Genomic DNA, 18,315 nt, shown 5'->3' with positions numbered 1-18,315 from the left:
GGCAGAAAGGACAAGCCATTTCGCTTCTTTGCCCTGAATGCCTCTGAAAAATTGGGCCCATAAACTACATCTGCCGGGAGGTAGCCAGGTGCATCCCACAGTTACTTAGACAAATCAGTTTGGGCTTCATTGATTCCGAGGGTCACATTTCCACAGAGAAGTGCCCTTGAACAGTTGGTTGGATGTACAGTGGTACCTCAGGTTACATACGCTTCAGGTTACATATGCTTCAGGTTACCTACTCTGCTAACCCAGAAATAGTGCTTCAGGTTAAGAACTTTGCTTCAGGATGAGAACAGATATCGTGCTCCGGTGGGGCGGCGGCAGCAGGAGGCCCCATTAGCTAAAGTGGTGCTTCAGGTTAAGAACAGTTTCAGGTTAAGAACGGACCTCTAGAACGAATTAAGTACTTAACCCGAGGTACCACTGTATCCGACAGAAGCGAGCAGTGAAAGTCATCCTTTTGTTGCCCATCAGGCCTAATTGTGTGCCCCTTTAACACCCCCACCCCACCCCCAGTGATCAGGGACTTGTACCTCTCTGTTATCCAGATTTTGTTCTTTTTTTTACGTTGTGCTTGCTATCTAAAACAGATTGTGGACTTTGCTAGACAGCACTCTGTTTCTTGTAAATGATTAACACGAGGTAGCCCAGGACCACAGCTGTAAGCTGCCCAGGAATGAATGAGCAGAGCAGAGAGAGCAAACATCAGAAGATACTGGCTGCAGGATCTGGCCAATGGCCCATTTCCTCCAGCATCCTGTTCTCACAATAGCTGGCCACATGCTTGGTAGGAAGCACACAAGCAGGACGCAAGAACACTAGCACTCTTCCTGGGCACATTTATGTAAGCTTTACTTGGCTAGAGAGCAGAATTTAGAGACGTGGGGATTTCAAAGGGTAGCTGTGCTTTGGTTCATAGAATAATAGACTTGGAAGAGAGACCTCAAGGGTCATCTAGTCCAACCCCCTTGCAATGCAGGAATCTCAGCTAAAGCATCCAGGACAGATGACCACCCAACCTCTGCTTAAAAACCTCCAAGGAAGGAGAGTCCACAACCTTCTGAGGGAGATGGTTCCACTGTCGAGCAGCTCTTGCTCTCAGAAAGTTCTTCCTGATGTTAGTCAGAATCTCCTTTCTTGTAAGTTGAAGCCATGGGTTCGAGTCCTACCATCCCGAGCAGGAAAAAAAAACAAGCTTTCTCCATCTTCCATGTGAAAGCCCTCGAGATACTGGAAGGTGGTTAGCATATCTCCTCTCAGTCTCCTCTTCTCCAGGCTAAGGTCCGTGTGTTGTTTTGTGAATTTGGTAGGTTTGCCTCTACCTACGAACTGAATCTCATTTCCCTCTCACCCCTAATCGCCTCTTGAGGAATCCTGAACCGCTGGCAGATCCAACACAGCAAGACGATGGCAGTGGGTGTCTTTTTTTCAGTGCCTGTCAATCAGCATTGATTGGGGGGGGGCAGCAATAAGCCAGCTTTAGCCAGATATTCACACACGTGTGAATCAGGGAGAAGTTTCACACCTTGTTTCTGTGTGTATTGCTGCCCCCCCCTTTCTCTGAGCACCTAAATTTCAAAACCCAGACGTTGTGAGGCTAATGTTTGTCTCACTGGCTTGTCTGGGTAAGTGGATGGGTGAAATGATTAGGGTGTTGGTGGAGTCCAGGCATGTTTGATCTCCATGGCAACTAAATCTTGAAAGTCGAATTGTGTCACAGCTGAGGGCTCTTGAGAAGCCCTCCTAAGAATGTGAGAGAAGTTGAATTTGGGTGGGAAACCACCTAACTTGCACTTCTTGAACCAATATGTGAAGCGAAACACAGGTATCCAATAGGCAAACCAAAACACTAACGGAAATGTGTGCAGTTGAACTACGGAACTCACTCCCACAAGAGGCAGTGATGGCTGACTTGGATGGCTTTAAAATTTGTTGCTCCACCCGCTTTAGCCCCTGGCCCCACCCAATACTGGGATGTGGCCCTTGGAAGCTTGCCTAGATCAGAAGACGGCCCTCAGGATGAAAAAGGTTTCCCCTACCCCTAATGAACTCAATACCAACGATCAATTCTCCCCCCATTGCATCACAATAATAATAATATGAATAATATTATAATATTATTATAATAATAACATGCACAATGCTGCCCTGAGACCCCCAGGTATAGGACAATATATAAATTCAATAAATAATAATAATAAAAAAATACACACCATAAAAAAGCTGATACAAGATTTAAAAAAATTTAATGCAGCATCATAATGCAATATAAATCTACAAACACGTTGACCTCTCAAACCAGCAATGTGATCAATAAGATCACTATAGATTCGCCGGTCATGAGCAGGGGAGAAATGTTCCTTCTGGTTCTTCAAATGTCTGTGCTTTTACCTTGATCCTCAAAAGCAGCATGGGCCAGAAGGTTGCAGCCCACGTTCCCGATTCTGTGTTTTAGCACCGAACAGGAAGTGTGGGAAGCATTTTGTTTGGTGCCGGGAGAGGGGGATGGAAGCAAGATGTGCTCTATAGTTTCTGTCCCTGGCAACATTCATTCCTGTATGTAGCCTGCAGCTCATCGTGTATAACAGCCCACCCTTCTCTGTAGAAGCAAAAATGAACAGGCTCTTGGGTTGGAGTGCATCAGGGGTCTCTGCGCAGGGATGCTGTGTGTTTTGCAGGAATTGCACCCAGCAAGCGACTGGTGCCCACTGGAACTACTAGGGTGGAAGGCAGGAAGACCAACAGTAGGTGGCGCCAGAGCCAGTGAAAGGCAGAGCCAAGTAGCTATGGCTTTGTCCTCCTTGCTGAGTTTTGCAAGCATTGGACTAAGGAGGATGGTGCTGATAGGCAGGGCCACTTCTTAGTCTGTGATTAAGTAGACAGGCAAATAAAGGGCTGGCTTGAGAGGTTGGCGAGGCAGTGCCCTAATGGAGTAGCCTCCACTGATTGTACCATAGAGCACTAAAAGACGCTGCCTTAGACCAAGCCATTGGCTCCACTTGGCTAAGCGATTTCTGCACTGACCAAGCCCAATACATTTTGGCACCTGAGACAGGCCCCCAAATGGCGCCCTTCCTCCTTGCCAGGGAAGAAGGGGTCAGGGAAGATCTACACCAGAGACAGGGTGTCATGTGGGGGGAAGAAAGATTGACATCAGGATCTGCTGCCCCAGTGGTTCCTGCCGCCTGAGGCAGTTGCCTCACCTTGCCTCTTGTATGGGCCGGCCTGGGCATTGACTGGTATAATCTCTCCTGATTTTTGGACAGCTTTCTTTTCCATCCCTACCTGACAAGGTCAGAGATTGGATCCAGGACCCTGTTTGCGGCCTCTTTAACTTTGTTTGCACCATTGCTTCTCCAGTCAGAGGCTAGTTCAGTGCCCCCCCTCCTTGTTTGAAAAATAACTAATATTTTCCTTCCTATGTATTGTCACATGGGTGACCCCCACGGGATCACTTGGCTAATGTGATGACATTGCTACACTGTAGCCAATCAGCTTTATTTACTTGATGATGTCACAAAGTCAACTGAGAGTGAGAGCAAGGCCACAGTGCTTTCTGGATCTTCATTGCTCTCATTCTGATTTTGTGAACTCAGCGTGCGTGGGTCATCGCTGCGAAAACTTTTTGGAACAAGGTGCCCCTCAACTTCCAAGTTTTCCGTGCCTGATCTCAGGCTATCCAGGCAGTTTCCGCTCATCTTCCAGCATGCACAGATGAAGTGATCTCTTTCCCATGCAGTGCAGCCGCCAGACAGTTCCAAATCAAGCCCCTTTCATTTTAATACTCTTAAAATGTTTCTAATCTCTAACAGCAATCAGTAAATGACATCCAGTAAAGGTTGGGGGTTGGAAGCCTTTATTCATTGCAGCTGCTGCAGTTACACTGACAATTGCAATACGAAACATGATCCTCCGAATAACCCATTTTCCCTAAGCAAGGGAAACAATTTGTTGTAGAGAAAAATGCACCCCCAAACCATGCACACAAACCCCGCCCTAGCAATTAATCATACCCACCTCACAGAAAGCTTTCGTTTCCGCAACATCAAATCACAGAAGCGTCACCCTCTTCCCCTTTTATATGGATGTACAAAAATGCACATGGATTTGGAGAAAATCTTCTGCAGAGCAATGTTAAAAGCGCAAAGACGCGTCTGTCTCCCGGTGGCAAGTGGTCCTGTCATTTCGGCTTGTAGATCTTTCTCCTGGCAGCCCAAAGACAAGGAGAACCTGTCCCTCTTAAACTTCTGCACCTGCTTGCCTTGATGGAGTGCTTTTTCCAAATGACCATAGCGAACCTTGCAAAAACAAAAAATAGCAAAGCACAAAACAAAGCCACAAGAATGCTCTGAAGCGAGCCCTCAACTTCTCTTCTCCTTTCGGGGCTGAGCCGGGAGCTGACGCTGACGGCTTGTGAGCGCAGGCGTGACAGATTGGCAGAAAGCCGGCGGCCGCATGTGCAGCTGGGTATGGTTGAAAGCGATTTAATTGACTGGGGAATGCCACCTCTGCTCCTCTGGCTTGGCAGTTCGGCAACCCCCCTGCACGCAAGCGGAGCTCAGAAGAGGGGCTTGGCTAGCAAAAAAGAGCAGGCAGGCTCCAGGTGACTTGAAGGTCGTCCGAGTGGGAAGAAGTCACCTGATTCCGGGAACGGACTTACCTATCCGGCTGCAGTCACAGCAAAAGCAAAAAAGGAGAGGGGGGGGGATGAGCCTGTGTGCGAGAAAGGGAGGGAGGGAGGTGTGCACTTTTTAAAAGCAGGTCTCCTGCCAGCGACTGGCGACATCGGCAGCACCACCTGCCTGCAGAAGTGTCACTTTAACTATGTCACAATCTCCTGGTAGGATGCATGCAAAACGAGCAGGAATCCGAGCAGCTGTTGTCCTCATAGGGTTGTTACACAAGTCCCGAAAGCAAAATAAAGAGAAAAGGTAATTCCTCTATGTGCTATCTCTTTTGTATGTTGTGTTTCCGTCTCTTTGAACACAGGGAGGGTGGGTGGGGGGAAGGAGAAGTGCAAGAAGCAGGAGCAAGCCTTTGGCATGGGAACAGCAGCGTTCCATCGAGGGCTCTGCCAAGCCGCTAAGCGCTCGCTTTGTGTGGCTATTGTTGGGATGTGTCAGCTTGTGGGCGATGATGAACGTTTGTGTCTCGGTTGCTCTGCTGATCGGAGGTGCGCGCAGCTCTGGACGGGAGCAGGAGACCCACTGGTGACAAAAGATGTACTTGAGGGAGACCCTGTGGAGGTAGGAAAGGAGTTCTCCCTTAATCTGCTGCCGAGAGTTGCAATGCCCAACTTGAGATGGAGTTTGGCAAGGTGTCTGTGGGACGTCATGCTGATGGAGAGCTGGAGGAGTCGTGTATGAGGCTCATCTCCTTGCCTGCAAAACTCAAAAGCTAGGACCGTTGCGGTGGTCGGATTGATTTTGATTTGCAAGAGTGATTGGAGGAACCCCCCCACCTAACCCGGGGTGTGTGGGGCAGAACAGAAGCTGCTATGATGTTGCAGCTGCACACAGGCAATGCCCTGTGTTCAAAAGACGAGGAAATGTGAGTTTGTTAACCTTGTTGTGTTCCCCTGTTGGAGATCAACAGTCGATCAGTGACAATTCAGGATGTAGCAATCACTTCTTATTCCTCCCCATGGCGACGGGTGTTTTTATTTGATTTCCCCTTCCCCCACCCTCTATTTTTGGGACTTAACAATGTTTGACTTGATTTCAGGCACTTTGATTTTTCAGGCGTGGTTTATCTCTTTTAAACTTTTCTCTCTGGCAAAGAAGACCGTCTGGATCTACGCAATACAATGTGTGTGAATAGATGGGAATTATTGTCGTGGTTTTTGTTGTTGTTGCTGTGGTTAGCTATTTCTATGGGGGGAGGGGAGAGAGACTGAGAGACTGGACTGGACCATTATAAAGTACATTAAAACAATTATCTCCTTGGCAGGATTCCAGCCGGAGACAAATAATTGAGTGGGAATTTAACAAAGCAAGGTTAAAATCAAAGCATGGAGACTCCTCAATGTTGCCTATTCTTCGTATAGCACTACCACTGTGCACAACATTATGCAAAGTACAAGAGGGTAGGCCTCTGCCCCAAGAAGCTTACAATTTGAAATTCGACATGAGGAAAGCAAGGCAGGGAAGGGGGCGGGAGATGGAAATGGAGGCGGCCATCAAAATGTTAAAGGAATATGCATGTATTTTAGCTAATGCATCCTTCACTTGGTTACAGGAAAGGGATGCAGATTAAGGTGTTGTGCCAAAGCCTTTGTGGAAGGAAGTGGGTGTTGATGTTGTTTCAGTGCGATGCCCCGACAAAGCAAACAGATTGCCTTAAGAACACAAATACCCCTCTGGCACCATTATGATTGGCACAGTGATTATGATGCCATCTGATCAAGCCAGATCTTCCCTTCAAAAGTCAAAGTAAAGTTTGTTAGAAGTGATCCTCTCCACTTTACTGCCAAGTAAGTCCTCAATGCATTGGGAGTCGCTCTCAATTAAGCAGGTGTAAAATTATGCCCTCCTTGCTAGAGGTAGGTGAATCTCTCCATTTCGATTCTTGTCAGCTACTTATTTTTTCCAGTTTTGTTCCATTCCCCACATTTCCACATCAGTTTGCAAACTTGTTTTGAAATGTTCTCAGGAAAATTCACCAGCATTTTTTGTTCCTGTAATTATTCCCAAATATAGGCATCTTTGGATGAGTTTCCCCCCACATTTTTGCAAAGGTTTTTCCTTTAATATAATGCATTTTGAATGTTATTTTCTTTGGTTTATGCATGTATGTATTTTTGTCCAAGTTATTTGGCTGGAGATCTACGTTGCAAAATTTGCAGAAGTATGAATTTCAAAGGATAGCTGTGCTTCAGTTTGCAGATTGTTTTGGAAATGCTAATTAGATAGGCCCACATTTAAATGAAAATTGAATTGAATTCCTTTCCTCCATAGTCCTTACTGGGCTTCTTGGCCCATCCTGCAATGGTTTGCACAAAGTCCACTCTTCTATTGGAAGTTGTCCTAAGGAAACCTTTTGGTTGATTAGTTTGTTAGAAAAGGATTATGCTCTCCCCTTCCCAAAGTATATGCCCTCCCTTAAGATCAGGATCAATTATCAGTTAAAGGGATCAATTTAGGAAAGGAAAAAATAACCACTCATAATGACTTGGTCCTTTATCTTGTTAGACAATCTGTAGCTCAGTAGTTGCTGCCACACTTTAGTTTCTGCGAAAGTTAGAACATTGAATGATGCCCAGGATAGTTACTTCCCATTAGGGCTGGAGGGAAATGTGATTCAGTTTGCAAGTAAACAGGAACCTGCCAAATTCTGCACATTTATGAAACAATACAAAGATCAAGACACAGCCAGCCTTTGAAATTCACACTCCTCTGAATTTTGCAGCACTACGTACAAAAACGCATATACTATGCAAAAATGCATATACAAGTGCCATGTATAAAAATGCATATACATGGGTAAAGGATACAGGAAAATCCTTATGTTGGTGAAAACAACATACAAAAAATGTGTATATTAGGAAAACATGCACACAAGCATTGTATTTTAGGAGAAATTCATACTAAAATGCTGGTGAATTTTCACAAGAATTTTAAAAAATAATAATTCGCAAGCGGATGCGGAAAAGTGAAGAGCTGAACTGAGCTTCAGACTGGAAAACTATGGAACTGTGAGAAACCAAAATTTATATGTTCAGCCTTTCTTGCCACCATCGTGTTCTGCTCCCCAAGAGAGAGCTGGTTAGAGTGGTTCAGTTAGGTTCAACAGTGGTTAGAGTTACAGATAGGTAGCCGTGTTGGTCTGCCATAGTCAAAATAAAAAAATTCCTTCCTGTAGCACCTTAAAGACCAAGTAAGTTAGTTCTTGGTATGAGCTTTCGTGTGCATGCACACTTCTTCAGATACACTGAAACAGAAGTTGCCAGATCCTTCTATATAGTGAATATCACTATATCACCATATAGAAGGATCTGGCAACTTCTGTTTCAGTGTATCTGAAGAAGTGTGCATGCACACGAAAGCTCATACCAAGAACTAACTTACTTGGTCTTTAAGGTGCTACAGGAAGGAATTTTTTTATAGTGGTTAGAGTATTCAACTAGGGACAGGGAGACCTAGGTTCAAATCCCCACTCAGTCACCACCAGGGAATGTCTTAGAAATTCCCTCCCTCAAGTTATCTGAACTAATAGGCATCAATAGGGTTACCCCCCATGTGCTTGTCTAATCCTTTTCAAAAGCCACGTAAGCTAGTGTTCAGCAGCACATCTTGTGACAATTAATGCCGTAAGTTAATTATGTCTCTTGTGTGAAGAAGGGCTTACTTTTGTTTGCCTGGAACTTAGGGACAACTAATAGAATTGGGTGACCATTTCTAAATGGACAGGAAGAACAGTTCTCTCTGCCTCTCTCTCTCTCTCTGTTTTCTTTTACAGTCTGCTCACTGGGACCCTGCAGCTTTTGACACCAGTATTTGACCAATGTACAATCAGCCAACACATATTTGGCAAAAAAAATATATATATATGGGTGCAATTGGGGCCGAGAAACTCTAGAAGGTTGTTCCTGAACTCACTTTCCACTAGAATGCATTAGCTGCAGAGGACTAAATGGATCTGCAGCAGCACTTTGTGCCCATTGTGTCTGGTAAGGTAAAAGTTGGAGTCCAAACAGCAGATGGAGCCAGAGCCAAGGAATCATTCTACCCCACCAGCCTCAGTCTGTCCTCAGCCAGGGTGTCCATTCTTGCCTTAATCAATCCAGGAGGTGCTGTTGCCTGTCAGCTTCCTCCTCAGTTGCTCTTGTAGAACTCAGCAGGGAGGAGGATAGGGACAACACTAGCATTGCTTGGCTCTGCCTGTTGCTGACTCTGGCGCCCCCTACTGTTGACCTCCCTGCCTTCTGCCCTACTAGTCACAATGGCCACCATGTGCGTGGGTGTCTGTAAGTAGAAGTGGCTTTGCAACTTGAAGCACTTGTGGAGAAATATAAAACAGCAAGATGGTTAAAGTTGTTGTACATTACACAGGCTGCTCAACACCCACATTGCTTGGGTCCTAAGCTCACACAGTTCCTGTTGCAGAGAGAGATATTATTATGTGGATTATGTGTTATGTGGATTAAAGGTGGGTACTAGGGAAGCAGGGAAGCGGGTGGCGCTGTGGGTTAAACCACAGAGCCTAGGACCTGCCGATTGGAAGGTCGGTGGTTCGAATCCCCATGACGGGGTGAGCTCCCGTTGCTCGGTCCCTGCTCCTGCCAACCTAGCAGTTCGAAAGCACGTCAAAGTGCAAGTAGATAAATAGGTACCACTCTGGCGGGAAGGTAAACGGCGTTTCCGTGCGCTGCTCTGGTTCGCCAGAAGCGGCTTAGTCATGCTGGCCACATGATCTGGAAGCTGTATGCCGGCTCCCTCGGCCAATAAAGCGAGATGAGCGCAGCAACCCCAGAGTCGACTGCGACGGGACCTAACGATCAGGGGCCCCTTTACCTTTACTAGGGAAGCAGGCAAAATGAAGCAGAGGCCTTAACACATCAAGAGGAAATGCTTGCCAATGTAAATGATGGGTTTTGGATCAAAGGTAGTGAGTTTAGGGAAATGAGAAAGTTAGAGGCAGGAAGGAGGAGGAAGATTCTAATAATTGCCCATTCCAAATAAGGGGGAATAAAGAGGAGTGGCTTCCTGGGTTTTCCTGTGACCTCTGGGTCTGAGATAACTGGCAAAGGCCAGGCACAAATTCTTTGATGGGGAAAACTGCCCAGGTGTCTGAAAAGAAGGCACTTGTCTCTTGTTATCTATGACCATCCAAAAAAAGTTCTCCAGGCACAAGCGGTAATGTGGTAGCTGGAGGTGGTATTGCCTTCATCGGCTGGCCTTGAGCTAAGTCTGCTCACAACCCTGGGTTACTTGAAACGCTCCTAATGTAGTTTCAGAAATAGAAAAAGGGTTGCATGAAATGCTAGTTGAAAATAATGGGCATGACTTACTTGGGTCTATCATCCAATGGATCTACTCTGAGTAAAGCTTAGTTGACTACAGCCTATCATTATCATCACCATTGGGCTGTATTCAGCTAAACTTTACTTAGACTAAACCTGTTGAAGTTAGTGGACCTAAGTCATGCCCATTAACATCAATGGGTGTAAGGCTAGCATTTAATACCATCCATTATTAATATCAGAACTAGGTTGTATTCAACTATGTCTTGCTCAGAGGAGACCCATTGAAAACAATGGACATGAGTAACTTGGGTGCACCTACTCTGAGCAAAACCTAGTTGACAACACCCAAGGCCTCCTTTTAAGGTAACCCTGGGCTGTGCTTCCTTCAAGGGTCCTGTCAGGATGCCATCAGCGGCTCCCGGCTGCTTGCCCAGGAAAGTATAAAGACAAGGAAAAGTTTCTTACGGTCCTTTTTAATTTCAATCTTTACAGAGAGAGGCTATAGAACCCTGCATCTTGGATAATCGTGTTATCCCAAGTGACCCTCCACCCCCTCCTCTCCCACTTCCTCATCATCTCCTCTACAGGTGCTTCTACGTGCCCTCTGTCTTTGAGCTTTTTGCTCTCCTACTTTTAAGGCTCGCCGGGTTCTGGGAGATGGAGGGTCTGGAATGCTTTCTAATGACAACGTGTCAGCTAGCTGTTCTGGCTCTACCACGATTTCCCAGCTTTCCCCCTCATCTGCCTCTGAGCTATGACCTCCCTTAAACCCCTCTTGTAAATCTATATGGTCTTCCTCTTCTTCCTCCCTAGAAGAATTAGGATGGGGAGGCAGTCCTCACCATTCCTCCTCTGCCCAGTCCCTGACAGGTCCTGTCTAATCTGGAGAAGATAATATATACAGTTCAGAAGCAGGAAGGCAGGGAGAGGAGGCAAGGTTAAGGATCTAGCTAAGCTGAAGAAGAGGTCTGACTCCTTCAGGCATCTCTGAGGTCAGAACATGCTTGGAATAGGGTGGCAGGGAGCAGTCCATCAAGCACATTACTCAAAGGAACGAACAAAGCGGAGACAGAGATGTGTCTAATTAAAGGAAGAAAGATTCCTGACTGGTGTTCACTCTAACACAAAGGGTGATTTCGTTCAGGACAGGGCTGGGCAGAAAGGACATTGACCAACAAAGGGCACAGGTAATGAGCTGTCAGCGAGCATCACAATACCGTTTTCCTGCTGGAGCGTGGCAAGGATGTCATGAGGGGTTCCCGGCCAACCAGAACGTGCAGCCAGGTGATGTGTCCTTTGTTGGGAAAGGTGGAGATGTTTCCTAGGAAATGTAAATTTAGATTTCATTCAGTTAGCAGGGGGAGATGCTTGTGGAGGATGTGCCATTGTAATTTCCTGAAAATTAATTACTATCTCCGTAAAGGCATAGGGATGGACGCTTCCATTGGATATGGGAAAAGATTCTGGAGACTAATTAGGTGTGCACTCATGTCAATGCTGCTATAGCAGGGGAGATATTGAGTAGCACAGCTACTATGGAAAGGAAGACTGGCTGGAAGGCTTAGGGTTGCCCCTCGTTGGGCAATGCTTCTCTTGAGTGGCTGCAGCTTTCTCTGATTCCTTGCAATAGCACCATGATCATCGCTCAGAACAGAGATGGGATACATTCCTATCTGGGCCACCTTCAGGAGGATGCTTATGCTAGTGGTGGACAGTGCCATATACAAAAGTAGGTGGAGCAATGGATGGAAGTGTTGACCTTTGTATAGTAGGCTGGTTTCTACATGTATTCACACAGCCTCCATCCACACAAGCGAGAGACATTAGCAGAGTTTAAGAGCCAGTGTGGTGTAGTGGTTAAGAGCGGTAGTCACGTAATCTGGGAAACCGGGTTCGCGTCTCCGCTCCTCCACATGCAGCTGCTGGGTGACCTTGGGCCAGTCACACTTCTGTGAAGTCTCTCAGCCCCACTCATCTCACAGAGTGTTTGTTGTGGGGGAGGAAGGGAAAGGAGAATGTTAGCCGCTTTGAGACTCCTGAAGGGGAGTGAAAGGCGGGATATCAAATCCAAACTCTTCTTCTTCTCTTCTTCTCTTCTTCATTCCAGCCAGGTGAAGCCACTCAAAGAGAACTCAAAGTAGGGTTGGTGAGGAGTATGTGAGGGGCTGTGGACTGAGGAGAGTCCTGAGGGCCAAATAGAGAGGCTTGGGGGCCTCATTTTACTTGGAGTTTCAGAGCAAATCCAGTGAACACATTTTTCAAGGTGGGTTTATGCAGAGTTCCAGCTGAACTGAGTTTCTTGGTAACAGTTCATAGTTACCTGTAGATGTGAATCTTGGAAAGCTACTGTGGCACAAGTGGTTTTTGTATTTGTACAGTGCAAGATCTTTGGCCACAGATAACAACTTCTGTTGGATGGTTGCCAACTTGGGGCACTTGGGCCACCTCTATGGCTGGCTTGAGAGCAGCTGCTGTTGTGTCTTTCTTAGCTGTCTTGGCCCACCTGTCTGCAGTTCTAACAAAGCGGCAACTGCTGGCCTGGTGAGGGAGGCAGCAGTGGCCACATAAGGAAAAGGGCAACAGCGGTCATGTTCTGTACCAGCCTGCAGCTTGCAATGGCCAAGCAAAGGCAAGGGGCACATGCTAGGTTGCAGGTGTTCAGGACCGTGGACAGCTCACTGTTGGGGTTGGTGGCAAGGCGAGGCTGCATACAGGGCAACACATGGCTTCAGCAACAGTTTAGAGCCAACCAATAGCTTGAGTCGAGGATGGGGAACCTGTGGCCATACAGACATTACTACATTTGAACTCCCGTCAGCCACAGCCAGCATGGTCAAGCATGGTTGACGGAAGTTGTAGTCTAAAAAAATACCTAGAGGAACATAGGTTCCCCAACCCTGTTCTATGTACTCTGGGAGGATTTTTAAATTTTTAAATCTAATTTATATTTCACCTTTCTCCCCTAAATGACCCTAGAGTGGAGACTTGCAACTAGGGATATGCAAGTTTTCGGTTTTCTGAATTTCTCTCCATCTTAAGTTCTGTTCTCCATATTTCCATATCACTCTGTGATTTATTTATTTATTGCAAAAAGTTCTTGTGGAAATTCACCAGCATTTTAGTGCAAATGTCTCCCAATACACACATTTTTTGCAAACAGATCGCTCCTAAAATAATGCGTTGGTGTGTGTTGTTTTCACAAATATATGCAATGCAATGGAAACATTGCCCAGGTATACACATTTTTTGTGCATTACTGGGCTGGAGGCCACCCTGCAAAATTCTGAGCGGTATGGATTTCAAAGGGCAGCTGTGTTTAGCTCTGAGTATTATTTTGCAAAGTGTGAAGTAAGTCTGCCTTCAAATGTGAACTGAAACAAATTTCTCTCCCAGGCTTCCTTGCAGCTCAGCATTGGGCCCCCTGGGGTTCTGAGTCTGGAGAAAATGTCCCCTTCAACCATAAGCAAAAAAATGTGTAACTTTGCAACTTTTGCACAACTAGCATCTCCTCTACCAAGGGCTGGAATAATAATAATAATAATAATAATAATAATAATAATAATAATAATAATAATAATAATAATTAATAATAATTTATTATTTATACCCCGCCCATCTGGCTGAGTTTCCCCAGCCACCCTGGGCAGCTCCCAATCAAGTGTTAAAAACAGTACAGCGTTAAATATTAAAAACTTCCCTGAACAGGGCTGCCTTAAGATGACTTCTGAATGTCAGGTAGTTGTTTATCTCTTTGACATCTGAAGGGAGGGCGTTCCACAGGGTGGGTGCCACTACCAAGAAGGCCCTCTGTCTGGTTCCCTGTAGCCTCACTCCTCGCAATGAGGGAACCGCCAGAAGGCCCTCGGAGCTGGATCTCAGTGTCTGGGCTGAACGATATATACAGGACCGATATATACAGGTATACAGGACCGAGGCCATTTAGGGAGGATGTAAGAACATATGAAGAACCTGTTGGCTGAAGCCAAAGGTCAATATGTCCAGCCTCCTGGTCTTACAGTGGCCAACCAGATGCACGTGAGAAGCCTGCAGACAGGACAACAGCATTCTACCCATCTGCAACGGGTACTCAGAGGTATACTACCTCTGACAGTGTAGAACATAGCCATCATGGTTAGTAGCCATCAATAGCTTTGTCCTCCCTGAATTTCCCTAATCCTCTTTTAAAGTGATCCAGGTCTTCACTGCTGCCTGTAGGAGAGAGTTCCATAGTTTAACTGGGTGCTGTGTGAAAAAGCACCTTTTAGAAATCTGTCCTGCAGTCTTGATGTTGCAAGTGACATCTTTGAGTTTGGGGCTTTGTTCTCCACCTGCAATTGACCATCACCCCATGTGAGGGAGCGAGGGAGCAAGCCAAGCAAGGTTGGCAACAGATGCTGACTTCCAGGAGGTCAACACCGCTGCCTTATTAGCAACCCAGCAAAATCTAATGCTGCAAATTGATTGCTGCGAGCTTTCCTTTTCCTCCCAAGCCAGGATGAAGCTCTCCCCCACTGAGCTCTTTCCCAGAACAATCAATCACAACGAGGCTTGTTAATTTGAATAACAACCCAGGATGTCACTGTTGATCCTGAGTGAATATCCAGTGACACTCTGCAGGAACAAGGGAGAGACTTTGCCTGTTGAAGTAACCATGAGCACAGTGGTGCTCTGAACAGGGCGTTGTTGAACGTGGATCTGTCTTGTAGTGGCACAGACACGAAGCTCTAGCTGTCTGCAAATGCATTGTTGATTATTTGGCAAGGGGTCCATGGATCTAATGGAGGGGCTCACAAAATCTTATGCCATAGGCAGTGCCGGATTTACGTATAAGCTAAACAAGCTACTGTATAGCTATAGCTTAACTCTCTTGGGGCCCCCCCATTTTTTTTTTAAAGAAAACTAAACTGGATGTACATTTCCAAAATATAAGATAAGTTCAACAATTACTTTGATGAAATACATATTTTGTTATGTGCAAATGCTTTAGATACCCATTAAGTCCATAAATTACCATATAGCATATACAGTGGTAGCTTGGGTTAAGTACTTAATTCGTTCCGGAGGTCCATGCTTAACCTGAAACTGTTCTTAACCTGAGGTACCACTTTAGCTAATGGGGCCTCCTGCTGCCACCGCGCTGCCGGAGCACAATTTCTGTTCTCATCCTGAAGCAAAGTTCTTAACCTGAAGAAATATTTCTGGGTTAGCGGAGTCTGTAACCTGAAGCGTATGTAACCTGAAGCATATGTAACCCGAGGTACCACTGTATTCAACACACAAAAAAGCAACAATTTGTTGTTGACAAAGCTGGACATATAAAAGGCCCCATTACCTTCAGTAGCTTAGGGCCTTATCAAACCTAAATCTGGCTCTGGTCATAGGCCCCATTTGCATGGACCTGTTAAAGCAGTACTGCACCACTTTAAATAGTCATAGCTCCCTCCAAAAAATCCTGGGAGCTGTAGTTAGTTAAAGGTGCTGGGAGTTGTTAGGGGGGCCTTTTCCCCTTTACAGAGCTACAATTTGTGTTGCTCCAGGGTCCCATTTTAAAAATAATAATGTCTTTCTACACCCACAAGCACCACAGTGAAGGCTGTCTCAACCTGATCTGTACATAGCCCAGATCTGCCCAAACCGGCCTGATTTCTTCCTCCTCAAGGGTAAAGTTTTCTCGGCTGGGAAAGAGGCAGAGCTTCTGGCAGGCAGTGATGGGGCAGTCAACAGTGAGAATGGATCCTACTTCAAGCTAGACCCAAATTCGGTGTGTGTGTGTGTCCCATGCCCAGCTTGAAACGAGGCAAGGCTTTTTGAATTGGTGTGTGTGTGTGTGTATTTCATATTTCGAACTTCTCAGACTGCAAATCCCTTCCCTCCCTCCCTATCAACGCTGCATGCCCACGCGAAATGCACGTTCGTAGCGGAAACCACAATGTTCCTGTGTCAAGTTCCCTGGGTTGCGTTGAGCAATATTTATCCTTGATTTGGAGGAAAGTAATTAAAGCTCAACCCGTTTTCTGTTAAATGTCACCTTGGTTCTTGCAGGTCTACACCTCCCTTTTCTGAAGTTGTGAATTGCGCCTCGGAGGGAAGGCTACTGTCTATAGACAGAGGCATAGCTGTTAATTTGAAAATGCATAATTTATTTTGAGAAAGCATCGAGCCAGGTTCTTTTTTTTTTAAAAAAAAATATAACCTTTTTTTTGGTCTTTTAGCTGGTTCTTACTTCCCATTTCCACAAGGCAGGAAGGAAAATGCTTAGCAAGAGAACTTGGTATTTTTAGAAATGGGAACTTGTTTCTGAATCCAAGTTGGCTGCAAGAAGATTCTCACCCTACGGGCTGCCACGACCAAAATAACCTTTTATTTTATTTTAACTCCATGCTGTGTAACTTCAATGACCACGAAAAACTAACATGAAGAATCTTACCCATTTTGGGAGGGAGAATAATCTCTCCCACTAGCACCACAAAAAATAATAATAAACTGATATGCTTTTGACACTTGGCAATATAGCTTCAGATAGTTGTCAGACCAAAAGCTCTCTTCCCCCAATATCACTATGCTTTAGATTTGTTAATGGCTCAGGACAACAAAAATGTGGCAGTGTATCTTTGTTCCCAGCGGGAATTCTCTTCTGCCTGGTCTGAGCCAATTTGTGGAGCCCTCTTTCAGAATCCTAGATGACCTCCAACCGTCTGGAACTACAACTCTGCAAAGTTACTGGACAAAGGTGGTTAAGTGTCTGGAATTGGCTTTATTAAATATTTTCTGTATGGAAAATGCAGCTGTGTGCTTTAAACTGCTGATTGGGTATCTCTTATTCACAGCAGGACTTACTGTAACTAGATATTGGAAATATATGGAAGGAGCCTCTTTGATGAATCGATAAAACAAGGTCTGGAAATTGGCATTTTTGGTTCATTTGGTGATTTTTTTTGGTGTTATCCTTTGTGGACCTCTGGAATCTGGATATATGATTTGGACTTGGGTGGACTTTGGATCTGGATATGCAGACTTCATCTCTTAGGGAGGGGGTAAATTTTTACTTTATCTTTTTTTAAAAAAGAACTACAACTCCTATCAGTTGATGGGTCACAACTCATGGGACTTATAGTCCAAAATAGGCAGAAGGCATTAGGCTGGTGGCGGCTGATATAAGCCGAAAGAAGCAAGGATGCTATTCCACTTTTCCCTTCACCTCCTGCTTTTCTGTTTTGCTTTCCCAGCTTACACTGAATGTCATGTGGCTACTATGCATGCCCAATCTTCATTAGCATTTCTTTAAAAGTCTTTATTTTTGTGAAATTTGAGATTCCTCTAGTCGTGCTGATATCCCCCTCTTGCTTATCAGTAGTATTGTTTGGGTACCAATCCTATTGGTATGTCTCTATCAGAGGAAGGAGTGGTGGCTTCTTCAGACTGGCTGGGGTTCTTTCCTCTTTTTGATGGGTCTATTTTGCAACATGTCATTGACACAATATTGGTGCATTAGGAGTGGATTCATCCTGGGGCATCCACACATCATTCTGTTGTATTTGCTGTTCCGTGAGGCTTCCCCAACGTCACTGCATTATTGCCATCTGCTGGAGGAGCACTCTTGCACTATAGCACAACAAAAGTGGGACAAAACAACCCCATATATGATGAAAAGGTACTTGATTTCTGCAGGAAATTATGGGACACGCACCAATTGGAAACAAATCTGTCTGGCTGCTCCAAAGCCTTTGCAGGTGCAAATGGTATTGAAAATGAGATTGTGAATAACTGCCTGGATATCGTATCTGAAAAAGTGTGCATGCACACGAAAGCTCATACCAAGAACTAACTTAGTTGGTCTTTAAGGTGCTACTGGAAGGGATTTTTTTATTTTGCCTGGATATGACCATGAGCACAAATAATTTTTATTATTGTACATGCATAATTATTTGTGCTTATGAAGGACATCTAGAGTAGGGGTACCAGATGTCTCCAGTTTCCAGGGACAGTCCCCGGATTCACCAATCTGTCCCCAGACAAAATCTGTCCCCAGAATGTCCCCGGAATTCAATTAATGTCCCCGGATTTATGCCTGGGGACTTCCGGCAAGGCAAAATGGTGGGCACCATGGCAGCGAGCAGCACCGGAGGTCCTGGCCATGTCAAAGTTCCAGCCTGGCTGGGGGGGGGGTGCTATTTAAACCAAGGCGTGAGCCAGAGAGCTTCTTTCTGTCAGTTCTTCCTGATGCTAAAAACAAGCTTGTTTCATCTTCCACGTGACAACCCTTTAGATGTCAAAAGATGGCTATCATATTACCTCTCAGTCTTTTCTTCTCCAGGCTAAACATACCCAACTCCCTCAACCGTTCCTCA

The 18,315-nt window shown here is 45.4% G+C and overlaps 1 protein-coding gene across 12 annotated transcripts in view; it reads left to right on the top strand.

The window, feature by feature from the left end:
• The window catches only part of RAP1GAP2 (RAP1 GTPase activating protein 2), a 200,807-nt gene that overhangs the window by 89,664 nt on the left and 92,828 nt on the right, over positions 1 to 18,315 (top strand). For 2 of the 12 annotated variants that reach the window (XR_014520037.1, XM_083479632.1), the window contains exon 1: positions 3,895 to 4,934. The exons of 7 other annotated variants lie outside the window; for them this stretch is intronic. Coding sequence is in view for 2 of the 5 variants with exons in the window: in XM_083479632.1 (XP_083335758.1) it covers positions 4,828 to 4,934 (107 nt within the window). In the remaining 3 variants the exon portion in view is untranslated. Of the gene's footprint in view, positions 1 to 3,894; positions 4,935 to 5,128; positions 5,554 to 18,315 lie in introns of those variants that run through there. 3 more of the 12 variants (XR_014520038.1, XM_083479634.1, XM_083479629.1) reach the window with 2 other exon arrangements.

The sequence above is a fragment of the Podarcis liolepis genome (genome assembly GCF_965112155.1).
Source record: "Podarcis liolepis genome assembly, chromosome: 16".
Lineage (NCBI taxonomy): Eukaryota > Metazoa > Chordata > Lepidosauria > Squamata > Lacertidae > Podarcis > Podarcis liolepis.
This window is presented reverse-complemented; position numbering and strand designations above follow the sequence as displayed.